Source organism: Misgurnus anguillicaudatus, chromosome 19, assembly GCF_027580225.2.
Source record: "Misgurnus anguillicaudatus chromosome 19, ASM2758022v2, whole genome shotgun sequence".
In the NCBI taxonomy this organism is placed as follows: Eukaryota; Metazoa; Chordata; class Actinopteri; order Cypriniformes; family Cobitidae; genus Misgurnus; species Misgurnus anguillicaudatus.
The window spans coordinates 41,889,021-41,906,703 of NC_073355.2; the positions used below are offsets into that span (position 1 = coordinate 41,889,021).

Sequence of the window (17,683 nt, forward strand, 5' to 3'; positions counted from 1 at the left end):
AAAGTATCACAAAGGAGTTTTGAGACCAGTGTTTACTTTTTGCTCTCTTGCAGAACTTTATGTTACGTTTTATACGCAATTGCAGGGCTGGGAATTACATTTACATTTAAGTTGTAACTGTAATCTGTTTTTTCCATCGCTGCTAAAAATAATCCATCAAAAAACGGAAAATGTTTGGTTAACGCGACCTCTGGACTCACCTGACTCTCTAGAGTTGGGAGATGGAGGTGGGGTGGTAACCGTAACACTGTGCTTGCCCCATACTGTCTCCAGTATACCTGTTAGAAAGAGAACAGTTAACATCCACTATTGTCAAGGATCTAGGCGCTATCGGACCATTTCTGTGTGTACTTTGATTTAATGATCTCTCCTGTGACTGATGCTAGATCCGTCGATGTCAAAAGAACACCAAAATAATAACACCATAATCTTACACAGACTGGAAAACTGGGTATCTGTCCTCCTCATATGGTTTAAGGCAGTGGTTCTCAAGGTTATTCCTGGAGGACCACTGCTCGGCACATTTTGTTTGTCTCCGTTATTTAACTCACCTGATTCAAATCATCAGATTATTAGTTATTCAGATGAGAGAGACATACTAAATGTGCAGAGCAGTGGGCCCCAGGAACAGAGTTGAGAACTACTTAAGTCATACTTAAAAGGGAGGGGTATCTATGTGAACATACTAGGTAACCATAAATCTGAGTGGACATCTTTGACATGTGGAGTCCCGCATGGCTCTATTCTTGTACCTCTTCCGTTTAATTGGTATATGCTCCCACTTGGCCAAAGAATGAAAATTGCTTACACCACAGCTATGCAGATCACACCCAGATAGACTTAGGGCGCACTCACATTATCCCAACCAAACCTAACCATGCCCCAGCGCGATTGTCACCCCTCCCTACTCCCCCAGATGCACGCACTCACACTGTACTTTTATCGATCCGAGCCCGGGCGCGTTTTCGTCATTAAGATGCGATTGTTTTGAAAAAAATCAGGAAGTAAAGCGCTCTCAACACTGGAACCTATCGTAATGTTAAGTCTGTGTTTTTTATTCGGAGTCGTTTGGTGCACGATTACAGACAGCCCTCTCACATGTAATCATATTGCTTAGTTGATCTGTCACGTGTGCAGCTCGGACATTCACGTAACCCTGCTGCGCGCATCAAAAAGGTTTTTACGGAGACAGATGAAGGTGAGTGGTCGCGCAATTGACATGTTTACCTTTTAAATCGCGCTCAGGCGTGATTTCGCTCACGCCTGCGACTTCCGCGCCTGAGCCCAAGTGAACCGTGCTCCAGCCCACCTCTGCAACCCGGCCGGGGCGCAATTAACCAATCCGTGCCCGGGTGCGGTACAGAGCGATCACACTAGTCAAACGAACCAGGCTTTGGGGGTCAAATGCGCCCGAGCGCGGTTTGGTTTGGATAGTGTGAGTACGCCCTTAGGCCTATCACCTAATGACTATAACCCCATTGACTCCCTTTGACAGTGCATTGATAAAATTAACAGTTGGAAACATCTAAACTTCCTCAAGTTAAAAAAAAAGACTTTTACTGAAGTCATTGTATTTGGAAAAAAGATGAACTCTGAAGGATCTAAAGGGGTCTAAAGACACAAAATAAAGTCAGAAATGTTGTAATGGTGTAATCTTAAGAGTCTGGCCTTCATTTCAGTAGTAATGTGAAAGCGATAAGCAAATCAGCTTACTGAGATATTGCCAAAGGTAGATGTTTTGCTTCAAGACACGATTTAGAGAAAGTTGTTCAAGCTTTCGTCATAAGCAGGGTGGATTGTTGCATGGACTTCTTACTGGGATTAAAAGCTAATACAGAACACTGCTGCCAGAATCCTAACCAGAACCAAAAAAATTCAAGCATTTTACTCAAGTCCCCGGGGACTTACGCTGATTTCCAGTTACATTTAGAATAGATTTAAAAGTATTTTTACTCATTTATAAATCACTGAAGGGCTTAGGACCTAAATACATTGCATACATGATTATTATGAAGAAACCTAACAGATTACTCAGATCATTAGGATCAAGAGAAATAGAAATACCAAAAGTTGACTCAAAACAAGGTGCGTCAGCATTTAGCTATTGTGTGACCCGTAGCTTGAATTAGCTTTCAGAAGAGATTAGATGTGCTTTAACAATTTTTAAATGTAGATTAAAACCACATCCGTTTAACATCTGTATGAATGAACACTGTGCAGCTTCACACTTATAAACTAAATTGTATTTCCTTTTAATTATTATTATTATTTTAATACTTCATGCAAGCTAATTCAATTCTTATAGCAGGTTGTGGGATCTCTCACCAGTCAGGAGATTCAGTACGGTGGGTATTTGATCTGACAGAAGTTTCTTGAGTTCTTCTTTCCGAGCGACGCTCAAGTCTTCCCTCGGACAGACCAACTCTTCTGAGGTCATCTTCAGCAAAACCAAACCCAGCGGAGCTAGAGATGGTGACTGTATCAACTACAACAGCAAAGATTTACATTTAAATTCATGCATTGCCAGTCATTTTATCTATAGCAACTCAAAGTGCATTCAATCTATACATTTCATGTGGGAATCGAATCCCAACCTTTTATCCTGAATATGTCCTTTTATTTATCATAAGCTAAATGCATGCACGACCACATCTTGTATTGTGTCTTGTAAATGACCATCTTAGAAGCATACATAACAATCCGGCCAAATATGCCCAGCAACAATTATTCAGGCATCCACCCCGAATTCTCATCTGCTCTCAAAAGTTTTGCTCAAAGCTTCGAGTGTTAACTCGCCACAGGTATCATTAAAAAAACACCTACTCACCAAACACTCAATCATTACCTTAAAACAGGGGTTTAAGGCTAAAGAAGCATGCTCAGAAGTTGTCCTTAAAAATGCATGTAAATATCAGGTGTAAACATTGATTCTGTGATCACATGACCGGTACCAGCTGTCAACATCAGGCGTAAATGGTATGTAACACTAATCTGTACCTGCAAGGTGTTGCTGAAGAAATCATGGTAGAACATCGGCCAATCTTGCCGTCCGATGTCGACGATGACTTTGCAGAGTTTGTTTCTGATGAAGAAAGGCAGCAGTGCATGCTGGGATAGCAGAAGCTTGGGCAGACAGCTACGCAGTTCTGCTTTGTCTTCACTGGCCACACCAACCCACATCTTATTAACCAGATTCTACAAGGAAAGACAAATTAGGATTTATCTTTCTGGATCAATACATTCCTTACACATGACTTAAAAGCAAACTAAAAGATAAGGTAAATATTTAAAGCTGCAATGTGTAAATGTTTATACAAAGGCAAAATTAAGTCGCATGTACTTTACATACTTGTCTTTGTTGTTAAATAGATGACATTTCCTGTGAAATGCAGCTGACAGCTCAACTTGGAAGTCATTATTACAAGTTTACCGGTGTGAATAGTGGTAGAGTAAAGGCTGATTATCTGTTAATTCTATGCGGACCGCAAGCATTGTGATTGGTCTGCTAGAATATCTAAAAATTGCTTTACATTTCCTCCCGTGCATTTCCGCATGCAACGGTAAAAGCAAAGATGGACCAAGTTGAGGAGCGATATTTAACAACACAAGATATAACAAATCGCTGCTGATGCTTTCCCAACAACGTACACACCAAGCTGATTCTTCTTCGGCTTTTGCCTTGATATTGTAACATGCTGTGGACATTGCCTACTAGCGATCTGCATTTGTAATGAACGGTGTCACGAAATCGAAATTTAAATCGAACAAAATTAAGTCACAACCTCGAACTTCGATTTAAAAAATGGATGTCCATGTCAAGTCCGGTTCGCTTGCCAAGCAGGAAAAAAACACGTGTTGAGTACCGCGAGTCAACCTCATTTAAACTTAGCTAGCTACAGCCAGTTAAAAGATAGCATGGCAGATGCAGGAGACACCATGCGAGCTGCTCTTTACATAGGAAACAAAAAACAGCAGAGTCTTTTCTCTGAACTGAGATCTGTTTAAGTTTCACAACAACTTATTTCAGTTGCTTAAGAGTTATGAAAACAGCATTTAAACATGTCTTATTGGGGTATAGTCTCACAATCTTGTCTGACGGTAATAAAAGCGCGTTTTTAAGGTGCAAAGTACTGACAGGAATGTTCATCTGACAGGAAGTTTCGTTTAATCAAGTATGTGTGTGTACCAAATTTTTCCACTGGCAGCACGACTAACATGGCAGGGCATCTCCGGGGTCAAGGTCAGATATTATATTTCATAAAAGTCTAGTCTAAAAATTGCATAGCAACCTGTTCTTAAAAAAAAAGAAAGTAAAAATCGAAAATTGAACCGAACCGTGACCTTAGAATCGAAAAATATAACCAAACCGAGGATTTGTAGAATCGTGATACCCCTATTTGTAATTGAATGTTGATGCGAATAACGTTACAGAAGCATCAATAAAAACAGACACGTAGCCTCCAGTGTAGAGGCTCCTACGCAGAAGTATAAATCAGCCTTAAGGAGATTTCAACACTGATTGTTTATGTACTTGCTCAATAACCAATTTTCTTTTGTTAGTTCTTCTACTTTAGACAGCTTCAGCAGTAACAACATAAACAAACGGCTTTCGTGGATCAAACGTAACTTAATTCTTAAACTCCGCTAAGAATCAATTACAACAAAGTCTTTTTACAGTAGTTTATTTCTGATAACAAGCCAAATAAATAGTTCAAATAATAGCTAAAGCGTATCAAAAACTACATTGAGTTAACGTTACTGTGTAAAAAGTGTACTATATAATAGGGCTGTTGAAATGAATTTCAGTAATCGAATATAACTCGAATATTTAAAAAAATAATGCTAATCGAATGTTAAAACTACTATTCGAATGGGATTAAAAAAATAGATTTAAAAATATTTTTTTATGTGTTCACTATCTAACGCATTCATGCTGTTAAATACCGCTAGCTACCTCGACATGCATTTCCATCGGCTAATTCATTTGAAACAAGACCAGCAGCAGGAGGTACGTGAGAAAGAGAAAGCGGAGCTGATAGCAATTGCGGAGGAAGTTTATGAGGAAGACGAGAACGGAGCAGCCAAGGTGAAGAGGACTGTGTCAGGAGAAAACCGCTCTCAGTCCTATGACGACCGTTTTGGGAATGTCTTTAATGCTAATTTGTTTGGATAAGTTTGTCTTTTCGACCAGTGACAAAATACTTGTTCAAGATCACACTTCCTCTAAGGTGTGTTTAAACGAAAAAAGAATAGTGAAATTGGAGGCCAGGGGATGTGTGTGCTGTGTGTAAGTATTGTATAACTAATGATGCGATCTACGTAGCCCTCATATGTGAACAAAGAGAACTGCGTTGATAATGAAATTTTTCATTAAATTTGACAACTTTGTTAATTTTGTGTCTAAGCTTAGTCATTAATTAGCAAGAAAGCTATCACCTGTTATTTAATAATTACATGTTTATTAGTAATACTGCAATGTCTACTAGTGGACATAATTTAAAACAAGTCAACTATACAAGCTCATAGTGGCATTGGCAATGCATAAGCCCGTTTTTACAGTGTGTGTAGATAGATACATAATACATATTAATCAGTCAAATTTGAGCATAAAATAATCGATTACAAATCGAATATTAAAAAAAATAATGAATGAAATTCGAATGGGATAATAGAGGAAGATTGACAGCCCTACTATATAATGTATACAATCTTAGATCGGATGCCAAACCTTCCATCAAATGGCAGTAATCCATGATCGCCATCTTCCCTCATCTTTAGATAACCAATATTTTTTTATTTTTGACGAGGTATTTGTTTGGAGTTCAGTTTAGTCACTAGTCAGACCATTAAACAAATAGAAAACGAAAGTAAAGTTCCACTCAGATGCGTAATCACGTCACAAAACGTATGTCCAATGAAACTGTCTATAGTTAAGAGTGCCACACGGATGACATATTTTTGTTGGAAGCTAGTTAACATTTTAGCACTTACGGTTTACCTTCCCAAAGTCTAAGTTTTTTTTTTATATATTTAGGATTAGCTCAAGCCCAAGATATTTTCACATTTTATTCTACGACATAAAACACACCAGTTATGCGTCTTAAAAAGGGCGGTTGCTAATACGTTGCTACAAGACTACAGACGTCAGGAACTTTAAACGTCATCACGTATGAAGATTTCAAAAACACCACAACATGGGCACAATTCGCAACAAATATTCATCCACAGAAAATGTAATTATCAAGGAACATGTTTTCTAATGTTTTAATAAAATTAATTAATTAATTAATTAATAAAAAATAAGCAATTTTGTCTACGGTTAGCTCTTTATTCCTAGTAAATGTATTTAGACTTTCATTCATAAAAGTTGTGTTCATCTGTGAAGATTATCTCATTGGACTTAGGGTTGGGCGATGTCGACCAATTTGGCATCGTACGATGTTTAATGTGAAACATCGCGATGGACGATGGCATCGTCGTCGGTGGGCGGGGCGTAAATAATTAATTTATAACGAATTAATTAATTGTATCGTTTCCACTACCTGACCCGCATGATCTTTGTTTTAACCAAACCCATAACCATAAATAAAGATAAGTTACACACAAATTAACACCTGTCAATCACTTTTCCGCGGGACTCTGGCATGAAGTAGGCAGCACAGTGATCTGCGTCGTTATAATGGCGTCGCCGTCGACAAACTTGGTCGTTAAAAAAGGTACAAATTCACCTATCTGGCAGTACTTTGGCTTTAGACCTAATGAAAGAGGACAGCCACGAGACACGTCTGAAGTGGTGTGCAGGATTTGCGGTCAAGTTATCCGCGCAAAAGATGCGCAGACGACAAATTTACATGACCATTTGCGTGTGCACCATCCCGCAGAATACAGTTCATTGCCAGTGTCATCATCACGCACAACTGAACTTCGCAGGAACCAACCAACCCTATCTGAGGCTTTCGCTAAAGTTACTAAGTACAAGCGTGACAGCGAAAGATGGAAGCAGTGTACTGATGCTGTGACCCGCTACCTAGCAAAAGAAATGGTTTCTTTTAATACGGTAGAGAAGAGCGCGTTTAAGGCCATGCTGCAAATATTTGACAAGCAGTATGAGCTGCCAGGTCGGAGATTCTTCTCGAAGACCGCAGTCCCAAAGTTGTACAACGACATCAGAGCAAATATTTTAGCAGAGCTGGATGATGTGGAATATTTGGCACTGACAACTGACATGTGGTCCAGCTGCAACATGATGCCTTACATGTCAGTGACCGCACATTATGTCAGCAAAGAGTGGACACTAAAATCGAAATGCCTACAAACAAGCTTCATGCCAGAAAGCCATACAGCCGACAACCTGGAAGAGGCATTGCAGGAAAGTGTACACGAATGGAAAATAGAAGAAAAGAAAATTTCCTGCATAACTACTGATAATGGGGCAAACGTTGTTGCTGCCATCAGACAGTTAAAATGGCCTTGGTTAAGTTGCTTTGGCCACAATCTGAACATTGCTATAAACAACTCACTCAAGAAGCAGCAAGCCAGCACTGATCGGGCTTTCGGGGTTTGCCGGGCAGTCAACACTGCTTTTTCCCACAGCTGGTGGAGGAGACGAGAGCTAAGCAAAGCACAAGAGGAGCTAAAACTCCCTCATCACTCCTTGATCACGGTAATCTTTAAAAATCTTTAATAAGTTTTCAATTAAACCATAAATGTGCATACAAAAATGCAAGCATGCGATCAGACAGACGCACAATCCACGTATCATTTGTTCAATTAATGTATAATTAATAATTATCATAATTTCGTTACAAAACTAAAACAAAAAACAACGATTTGACATTGGTATTTTCGATTCTATGCATAAATTATTATCATATCAATATATTAGGACTACCAATATCAAACTCATTCCGTAACCATTATTCTTATTACCATTTTTAATTTGTGCATAGAAATGAAATTATGAATATCAAGTCGTTGTTTGTTTTTCGTTTGGGTTTCGTAAACAAGTTTCTTAATTGAAAATTAAGAAAACGAATGATGCACGGATTTTACATAGCCTATAACTTATATTTTAAGCTGATTTGATGTTGTGTGCTCACCACATTGAAGGCGATGTACTTTTTTGTCAGCCTGGTTAGCAAAACGATCTTAAAAGCTGGACGAATAGCATATATATTTTTTTCGGACAGGACTGTGCAACACGATGGGGCTCCAAACAGCGAATGGTGGAGAGAATTCTGGAGCAGGTTCAAGCCATCAAACGAGTGTTTGCTCAGGATAAAAGCCGCCGCCCGCTCCCGCAACTTACATGGCAGGACATAAGTGTTCTGGAAGCAGTTAATAGTGGATTGAAGCCAGTGGCAGAGTTTACAGATATTCTTTCTGGAGAAAACTATGTCACGGTTTCCTCACTTTTGCCGATGTTGGCACACCTGGAAAGTGTGCTGGAGAGCTCGGAGCAAGATGCGAAACTTACAGCCGACCTGAAGCGTGTCATCTTGGAGCAGATGGAAGGCAAATATAGCAATGATGCCACCCTGAGTATGATGCGCAAAGCTGCCTTGCTTGACCCCAGATACAGAGGGGATCACATGAAACCACCTGAGCTAAGTGCCACAAAAACTGAACTGGTTGCAGAAATGGCATTAGTATTTCTGGCCAGAAACCTTGATATTTAAAGTTGTTGTTTTTTTGTCCCAACCTCTGTTCGTCATGGTAAAACCATGAAAAAGCAGATTTTTTTTCTGCTGTTTTTGTATGCCTCATTTAGTTATTATGTAAACGAACTAGTTCGTTTAATTCGTTTGGCGTTTACTGTATAAAGTGTGTACTCTTTTGAATATAAGTTGACTGTGAACAACTTACTTGTTATTTCCTCATATGTATACAAAAATAAAGACGCGGAAATTGAAAGCATGCATTAAGTGTGTGTTTTCGCGAGCTGGATGCTGCGAGAGGCTGCAGTGTTTTTATTTTGGGGGGGTGGGCGGGGTATCGCGATGCCGACTCTGCATCGTCATGTCTATCGGCCATCGGCGATGGATGATGCCATCGTCTATCGGTCCAACCCTAATTGGACTAAACGTGTATTAGGGCTGTGACAATTAATCGTGCAAATGGGCGTTTTCTCAATGAATGAATTTGAAGGAATTACGGTGAAATGCCGCCACATCCAAAAGCCAGAGGGCGCTCTCATGTAGAATCGTCATTGGTGCCACAGAAGAAGCATTATAAACGCTATTCCAGGAAATGTCTAAAGGAATATTTATATCGCCGTTCTTCAGATTGTTTCAGGTATTTTCGTGATGATAAAAATATTTTAATTGATTGTGTTTAACGAGTGCAAACGACTCAAACTCATAGTGATTTTAGATTGATAAGGACTAGGGCTGTTGAAACGAATTTCAGTAATCGAATATAATTCGAATATTTAAAAAAATTATACTAATCGAATGTTAAAACTACTATTCGAATGGGATTTAAAAAAAATAGATTTAAAAATATTTTTTATGTGTTCACTATAAGCGTATAAAATGCCGTATCCACACCAGGAAATAAAGCTTCACACAAAGATCGTTGAATTCGTTATCTAATTGGCTACACGTTCTGTCTATCAATATTTTCCGTGAAGTCATTGGAGGAACGCGCGAGTCAGATGACGTCACGATATTTGATAGCACTGTTTGGATATTATGTAATACTCCCGCCTACTTTTACAAACAAGTTTGAGCGCTGGTTTTGAACGCCAGTGTAATCTCATATACAAGTGTTACGATGTAAATAGTCCTCAGATTGTATATTATAATCTATTACAAGACGAGCATATGAAATCTGATGTAAACAATGGACAATATATCAATATTTCACGGATTATACGCATTTGTGGACAAAAATGGTCATTGGATGTACTTTGTTGAAGAGTTTTTATGGGTTATTCACACATCTGAAACAGACTGGATTCGATTCGCGTTCCTTATACCAGCACAAAGGTAAGGAGTCAGCTTATTTTATGCATGTTGTCATCTGGACTTCTGTAACAAAATACTATATTTATGATGCTAGAGCAATTGTTTCTCAAAACGGACACCATACACTGATGCTAAACCCTTAGACCTTTTAAACGATGTATAGCAATGTTATTATTATTGTTTGTTTGTGCACAGTAGGCTATATATATATTGTAAGCAGCATTTAAAAAAACTGACGTCTTTCCGTGCGCGAGCTAGTGCGCGTCGAGAGGTTAATTTTGTGTCTAAGCTTAATCATTAATTAGCAAGAAAGCTATCACCTGTTATTAAATAATGACATGTTTATTAGTAATACTGCAATGTCTTCTAGTGGACATAATTTAAAACCAGTCAACTATATGAGCTCATAGTGGCATTGGCAATGCATAAGCCCGTTTTTACAACGTGTGTAGATAGGTATAGTAAATATTAATAAGTCAGATTTGAGCATTAAATAATCGATTATAAATCGAATATTAAAAAAAAATAATGAATGAAATTCGAATGGGATAATAGAGGAAGATTGACAGCCCTAATAAGGACTTCCTATTATCACAGAGTTGTAGTACACACACAAGCTGTGCATGAAACACAGAATCGGAGCCTTGCGATTCAGAATTAATTTCAGGCAGGTCTTTTTAATGGGGAACGCGATGTATCGTCACAGCCCTAACGTGTATAATTGTCATAAACCTTTATTAAATGCAGAGCTTATTTTTTGCCCACTAAACTTCCGGCCTACAATAATGTGTCATCCCTGCGGCACTCTGATGTAACATGCTACTGTTTTCCTATGAGATAGGGCATGTTTTTGTAACATGTGACATGACTGGCGTCATCGTTTACTTTGGGGTTTGTACATTTTGCATATGGTTAACATGTACTAATACACGCTTACACACCAAAGGAAATGTAAAAACGTGAATCAGACAATAGTTGCTCTTTAAAACATGAATAAAATAGTTAATTTTACCTCAAACACAGTAAGACTATACATCATGACGTATTCATTTCGGCTGTTGGAGAGAAAGTAGAGGCAGTGTCTCCATGATCCAGACTGCCCCGCAAAACTGTTCAGCAGCTCTTCTGCGGGACAACAACACAACAGTCAAACATTAAACTGTGAGAACATGCAAAGATCAACAAAATTAAAAGTGCAAGTGTACGATGTTAAATTGTATAATAGCCCCTGCTTTCAACACCAAACAAAAACACGCTGTGTCTATCAATGGCACAGTAAACACAAGCATTCACACAAATACAATAAACAGGGCGTCTCATTTATTTCGCCCAGACCTGTAGGGACCATCTTCTGTGTCAGTCTTATATTGCAATACAATTTTGTTAACTTAAACCCATTTGTATACATGCAAAACACTTTTTCACACCAGCACCCAAAGCTGTTGAATCAACAATGCAGAACACCACAAGTCTAAGCCATCAAGACAAATCATCTGGTCTGGTGCATTTGCATGAAAATGGAAAAATTATTGTTTTGGTGGCTATTTTAAATTCCAAGAAAGATCAGATGACAGTACGTCTCTAATAAAACTCTGACATTAGTGTGGTCCAAGGACCTTGATGTCTACGTTAAAGCAGCACAGGTATTGTGTTCCTGGGAATCAAATCCCTGACCTCGGTATTGCTAGTGCATTAGATACTGCAGGATATTTTGTTATGGCAACATTATAAAACACTGAGCTTCTCTGAGCTAAAGTTTTTTTTTCTTACTGCGTGACCATAGTGTGATACAGTGTGATGACTATCACAGATATTTGTACAAGGCCACAAACAGTACGCTTGACTTGTTCACACACAATAATGCATCCGCGAGTGTTCTTCGGAGGCATTTTCCCAAATCTACTTTTGCATCGGCTAATACTGTACTAGAATACATTTTCTCTTTCCAATCCTGTTGTCTAGTCCATATCTAGAATAAAATTGAATTATTTGTATTATTTAGACATCTTTATGTTAAAGTTATGTTACTGTTTTGACCAGATTCTTTATAATCTCATTTGTACCCTTCCAATAAAGAGAAATATCAGTTTTGGTGTTACATTGGTGCGAGTAAACGATGACATGACAAAGTTTGAGTGTACTGTTGTTAAAAAACGAACAAGACAATTGGAATAAAGACATCTACAATTAAATCCACATAAACTTTCAGTATCTCAATGGCCAGGGTTAAGGCGGCCCGCCTAAGCTTGGAAACCCTACCGCCTTAACTGGGTCGTCAAAAAAATAAAATCGCTGCACAAAAGGCCGTCACGTGCATCTCGGAGAATAGCGCATATACGTGCATCACACTGCATGCGGGGATGCGCGCCACACGTCCGAAATGAGAAAGACGTGGTCCGGACCTTCACTGTCTGGAGGATAACTAGCCAGTTGATAAAACATCTTGGAGAATAGCGCAGACGCGCTTTACACCGCGAGCGTGCACGCGCACCACACGGGCGAAATGAGATAAGATGTGGTCCGTCATGTCTGGAGGATAGACAGTTGATAAAATGCGTGTCCGTGAGAACTGTAAGTGGACTTAAGTTTTGGGTTTATTTAAGCCTGTTATTGTATTAGTCTATAGTTCTTTCAAATTTAAAGTAAGTTAGCTGGTGATTTTGTTGTTTAAGCAACCTGCTAGCTAGGTTTCACGTGCCTGTTGATTGGATATAATTGTTGAGCGCTCTTGCTCACTTTATTTATGTGCATTATTTACATGCTACAGTTACACTCCTTTAAGATAATGTACTTAATAGTGGGAAATAATCAGTTTTTACAATTTTTGCGCCATCTACCATCGTTCGCCAGACCTTCTACAACATCTGCTTTAGTTTGTGTTTATAAAACCTTTAGTTTCACTTCACTTCACAGGTAAAAACATTTAATTCATTAATAATCTAGTACGTGTTCATTTTTTTCATAGTTTCTTCAAAATTAAGTTTTATTTGAGGGTTTTAAAAATAAATATTTTATTTATTTATTTTATTAAAATATTTTAATTTTTGTCATAACGGATATGCCCCACCCCTGTTATTGCCACGCCCTTGGACCCGCCAACCCGCCTACCCCTACCACCTTAACCAACAAATTTTCTGCGGGAAACCCTGATGGCCTTGTACACACTGCATTTAAATTCGGTTGTCACCTTTAAATGCTTAATCCTGTTCTGTACACGCACACTTCAGTAATTTACAGGAATAAAAAAATGTGATGGAATTTAATGGGTACCATCAACTGTGTGCTTACCATCATTTATCAAAACATTTGCTTAGCCATTTATCACAATACTTCCAAAATATTTTTTTCCTACTTTGGAAGTCAATGATCACTTACTGCTGTGTGTTTACCATCATTTCTCAAATATCTTCTTTTGTGTTCATCAGAAAAAAGAAATTCATACAGGTTTACAACAACAGGAGGATTAGTAAATAATGACAGAATTTTCATTTTACAGTGAAGTATCCCTTTAAAGCAGTCTGTCTTTGGTCTTAAAGTGACAGTAGCCTGCTGCTTTCTGTGTCAAAAATGGGTTGATTTCATAACAAATATATTTACATTTAATACAGATGCCTGAACATTAAAACAAGATTTTAGTATTTGTCATGTTCTGAATAATTAGTTTAAAACCATTATTAACTATCTGGTTTTTACAATTTTCATTCAGGAGCAAAAATCTGCCTTTAAATTTGAAAGGAATAAAGATTATTATCATGATAATTATCTATATCGACTGACGACTGATATGGAAAACATTTTCTTGATCCTTTTTTTGGCCATATTGCCCAGCCCTACATAAACATTAAGCGCCACAACGGTATCGAAGTACAAAAAAGATGAGGACCTGGCAACACTCAACAAACAATGCCAAGACGGTGATTTATTGCAAAACAAATTATTATTTTGGTCAACGCTGTGAATGATAAACACGTGAAACAGCAAAGCGTTGCTATGGTTACTTCAGTGTCAATCATCGTAGTTTAGGATTAGGTCTTGTTCTGTACAAACATGGGGATTTACTCCCATATTTAAATGTGGTTGTCACTCCTGAAAGTTTGCACTGTGTAGGCCATTGAAATTTTCCTGGTGAAATATTTGCTCTGGGTCTGATGAATTGCTTATGTCACAATGACCAACATCACAAATGTTTACGTTCAACATATTTACAGTATATACAGCTGTAAGTTTCAGCATGTGACGTATTGGCACAGAATTTGGATTACATTCAACAGCTACTAAACAAATATAAACAAAACATTTCATGAAAATCAGGAGACACGATCTGAATCTTTTGAATGTCGTCTTTACTTCTACCTACACATACAAATCTTATGACGCACGTCCCCTTACCTTAAAAGGTAAAAAAACAACTATAATTTTTACTTATGTAAGTCAAACTATTTTGTTTACTATACAAATCATAATTTAGATTATAATGAACTTCTGTACACTATGAGAATCTTATTTAGTCCTGCTGTGCCTTTTAAGAGTTGTATGTAAATGCCCTCTTCACACGCAAACTCAGTAACCCAGCTTTGTTGTTCTCACGAACCGGGTGTCCGAAGCAACATCCTTCAACATCTCTCTGTAAACCCTGCATTACACAGATATTCCTCAGGGCTGGTTAGACTATTTAGTTTTGATAATAAATTGGTATTTTTTCCCAGTGGGATACGGGATGAGACAATAATGTTAATATCTGGTATGGTCTGATTGCAACAGAAGCACTGTCAGAAATCTACACTAAGGTCAGACGTAAGCTTTTAAACCAGCTTCCATGATATGCATCGAGAAAAACCCTGTCGTTGAATTTTATTTTCATCACACGCCGTTTAAATAATGGTGATCGTGAAATCTTACATGAGGCTTTGAGTTGCATTCTAGCCTGTAGAAAATCTCAGAGATATTTATTGTATACCAACATTCATTCCAAACTTAAGAATTTTGGTCAATATTTTGGTCCGCGTAACCTCTATATGTAGAAAAAAAATCTCACCAGCCCACATAAAAAATGGCCCGGCCCCTCTGGCATTTGCCAGAATTGCCAGTTGATCAATCCGCCCATGTCCTTCAGACAGCGATGGTGGACCACTTCTCTTTCTTTCTCTCTTTTTAGTCGTGTGGCACGCGTGCCGTTCAGGCTATTCTCCGAGATGCACTCGATGCACTTTTGTCAAGCAGATTTTTTTGGACGACCTAGTTATGGCAGTAGGGTTCCCCAGCTTAGGTGGGCCGCCCGAACTGCAAAGTGCTGCGGGAAATCCTGGTATATATTAAGTATTCATATTTATATATAATATGTATATAATACATGTATATACACATGTAAATATTTATTAAATATATACATGCATGTGTGCATATATTTATATATATAATTATTATACATAGTAGGGATGGGCATGATTAATCGACGATCGATAATTGATCGTTAAGAATTTAGTCGATTATGTTAATTTGTTATTGATTAATCGAATACTTTTTTTATCTAATGCGGGTTGCGTTGCCTAGCGTAGCGTGTGTCATGAAGCAATTAAATGAATTTCACTGTGTGGCAGCAATTCAACATTTTAGCACCAGGGTGCAATATTTGACACCATACTCCGTTATCTGTGACCTTCCGTTTTGATTTCAAAAAAAGAATCATGAAGAGGTCGTGATTTTTTGGAACAAATGAAGTCTCTTTTTAAGAATGCGGCTCGCAGCTGCAGGTTCCACTGCTTTAGAGCACCGCATATTCAAGCGCATATATGTTCCGTTTGTCTAACTAAATGTAGTTTAACTGTTTGCCACAAGTTGATCTTGTAATAAAGGTCTCATGGAGGAAAACATGCTGTATTTTTGTATTCAACATTTTTGAATTATAAAAGTTAAATAATTATTTTTTATTATAAAAATATTAATGATTAATCGATAGTCGATCGTTATTTCTCCCGACAATCGACTAAAAAAATGTAATCGAATGCCCATCCCTAATACATAGTACACACACACATACATGCTATCAACAAAAACTTTTATTCTGGAAATGATTAGTTGCAATTAGTTTTAATGGAGCTTTATAAAACGAATGCAATACAGAAGGCAATGCATATTATTATAGGGCATTTTTAATAATATTATAGGGCATTTTTAATAATATATTAGCCGATAAATGAACGTGTATCTGTAAAATATGAAAACAAATGAATTATTATTTGGGCCAAATTAAATTAGAGACATCAGTTCTTGTCATTTAGATTTTGTCATCATTTCAGAACAAGCGTAAAGGCCATCCATAACAACTTACATTACATCCTGTGTGTTCCTTGGTCGAAATATGTAGAAATATATGCGAGTAAAAAGCTACAGAACGAAAAGTTTAGCTCACACGGAGTGAACGAAAACTCGTTACTAAAGCAGATTCTTCGTAATAAAATAGAGGACATGCTGAAACAGTCCAGTCGGCAGAAGCTCATCAATAAAGTTTCACACAAATATTGTTGATGAAAATCTTGCATATCTAAATGATCGGGTGAAAGACATTACAGTTAACAATAAAGTCACCGGCGTTACATTGGCTGCAACTCACACATCTGCATCCTGCTTTTCACACATTCACGAATATGAACTCTTGACAACTTATCTGGCCTTTATTATACATATGATGTGTAACAAAAAGGGCATAGCTTCATAAATTTCATGCAAAAATCACGGTCATTGCGTTTCCTCATCATTGAGGCGGTGGGTGAGGGCAAGATAAACATGTGAAGGTCAATATCAGACAAATGCTCACCGATCTCTCTCTTGCGATCATTGGTGGTGCAGTTATGAAAAAACTCGGTCATAAGACTTTCCAGGGCCCGCAAGGAGGACTCCTCTGACGCCTTTAAGAGAGAGAGAGGGAGAGAAAGAGAGAAATGGGGAAGAGATAAAAAACAAGATGAGATAAAAAGTATATGACATTAGATGAAGGCATTCTGAGCTGAACTTTTTATGCAACTGTACAATGACCCCAACACACCTTAAGGCTCAGTCTACAACAAGATTTTATCTTAAACGTTAAACATTTGTATATTTTTGACGCAACTACAATTGGCTACTGTAAGTATTTACTTCATCATTTCCACACATGGCAGCACAGTATTTAAAGGTGCACTGTGTAACTTTTAAAAGGATCTCTTGACAGCAATGCAATATAATATACATAACTATATTATCAGTGGTGTATAAAGACCTTACATAATGAACGGTTTTGTTTTTATTACTTTACAATATGCCGTTTTTGTGATAAATACACTGCAGGTCTTCTTACATTAAATTTGCCATTTGGCGCCGCCATGTTTCCAAAGTAGCCCTCAATGGACAAACTGCTTAATAAAGCGCATTTTGTCACTAGGTTGTCTCAGATGACGACATGTTTGTCCTGTGGCAGCTACCGTAGCTTTTCTATGCGTTTTCGAAAGAGATGGGTGAGCAATGGAATGAGCCATTGGTTGCAATTCTCACCGGTAGATGATACTAAAATTTTACACCGAGGACCTTTAAGAAACTTACAATACGCAATAGTTAACTTAACTTATGTGTTATATGGTACTGCTTCAAGTTTGTAAAAGCGGTATGAACTACCGCATATTAAAATATATTTAACTAAAAATCATATTACAAATATACGTTTCGCTATTTGTCTGATCGCT

General features: G+C 37.8%; 2 protein-coding genes across 2 annotated transcripts in view; one reads left to right on the forward strand and one right to left on the reverse strand.

Moving 5' to 3' along the window:
• The window catches only part of LOC141349024 (exportin-6), a 40,738-nt gene that overhangs the window by 20,695 nt on the left and 2,360 nt on the right, over positions 1–17,683 (reverse strand). Inside the window, exons 2-6 of the mRNA XM_073857698.1 lie at positions 16,783–16,873; positions 10,981–11,093; positions 2,998–3,195; positions 2,326–2,485; positions 201–278 (exon numbers count right to left, since the gene is read on the reverse strand). Of these exons, the coding sequence (XP_073713799.1) occupies positions 201–278; positions 2,326–2,485; positions 2,998–3,195; positions 10,981–11,093; positions 16,783–16,873 (640 nt within the window). The remainder of the gene's footprint in view (positions 1–200; positions 279–2,325; positions 2,486–2,997; positions 3,196–10,980; positions 11,094–16,782; positions 16,874–17,683) is intronic.
• LOC141351261 (E3 SUMO-protein ligase ZBED1-like) lies at positions 6,408–8,678 on the forward strand. Its single transcript, XM_073857910.1, has 2 exons — positions 6,408–7,663; positions 8,190–8,678. Exons 1-2 carry the CDS (start codon positions 6,680–6,682, stop codon positions 8,676–8,678), a joined length of 1,473 nt encoding a protein of 490 aa, XP_073714011.1. The 5' UTR covers positions 6,408–6,679.

What these genes read in the sequence shown, in the direction of transcription:
- LOC141351261 (XM_073857910.1), top strand. Translation starts at nt 6,680, where the DNA reads ATGGCGTCGCCGTCGACAAACTTGGTCGTTAAAAAAGGTACAAATTCA. An exon ending in CTCATCACTCCTTGATCACG is followed by an intron (nt 7,664 to 8,189) that starts GTAATCTTTAAA and finishes TTTTTCGGACAG; the next exon opens with GACTGTGCAACACGATGGGG.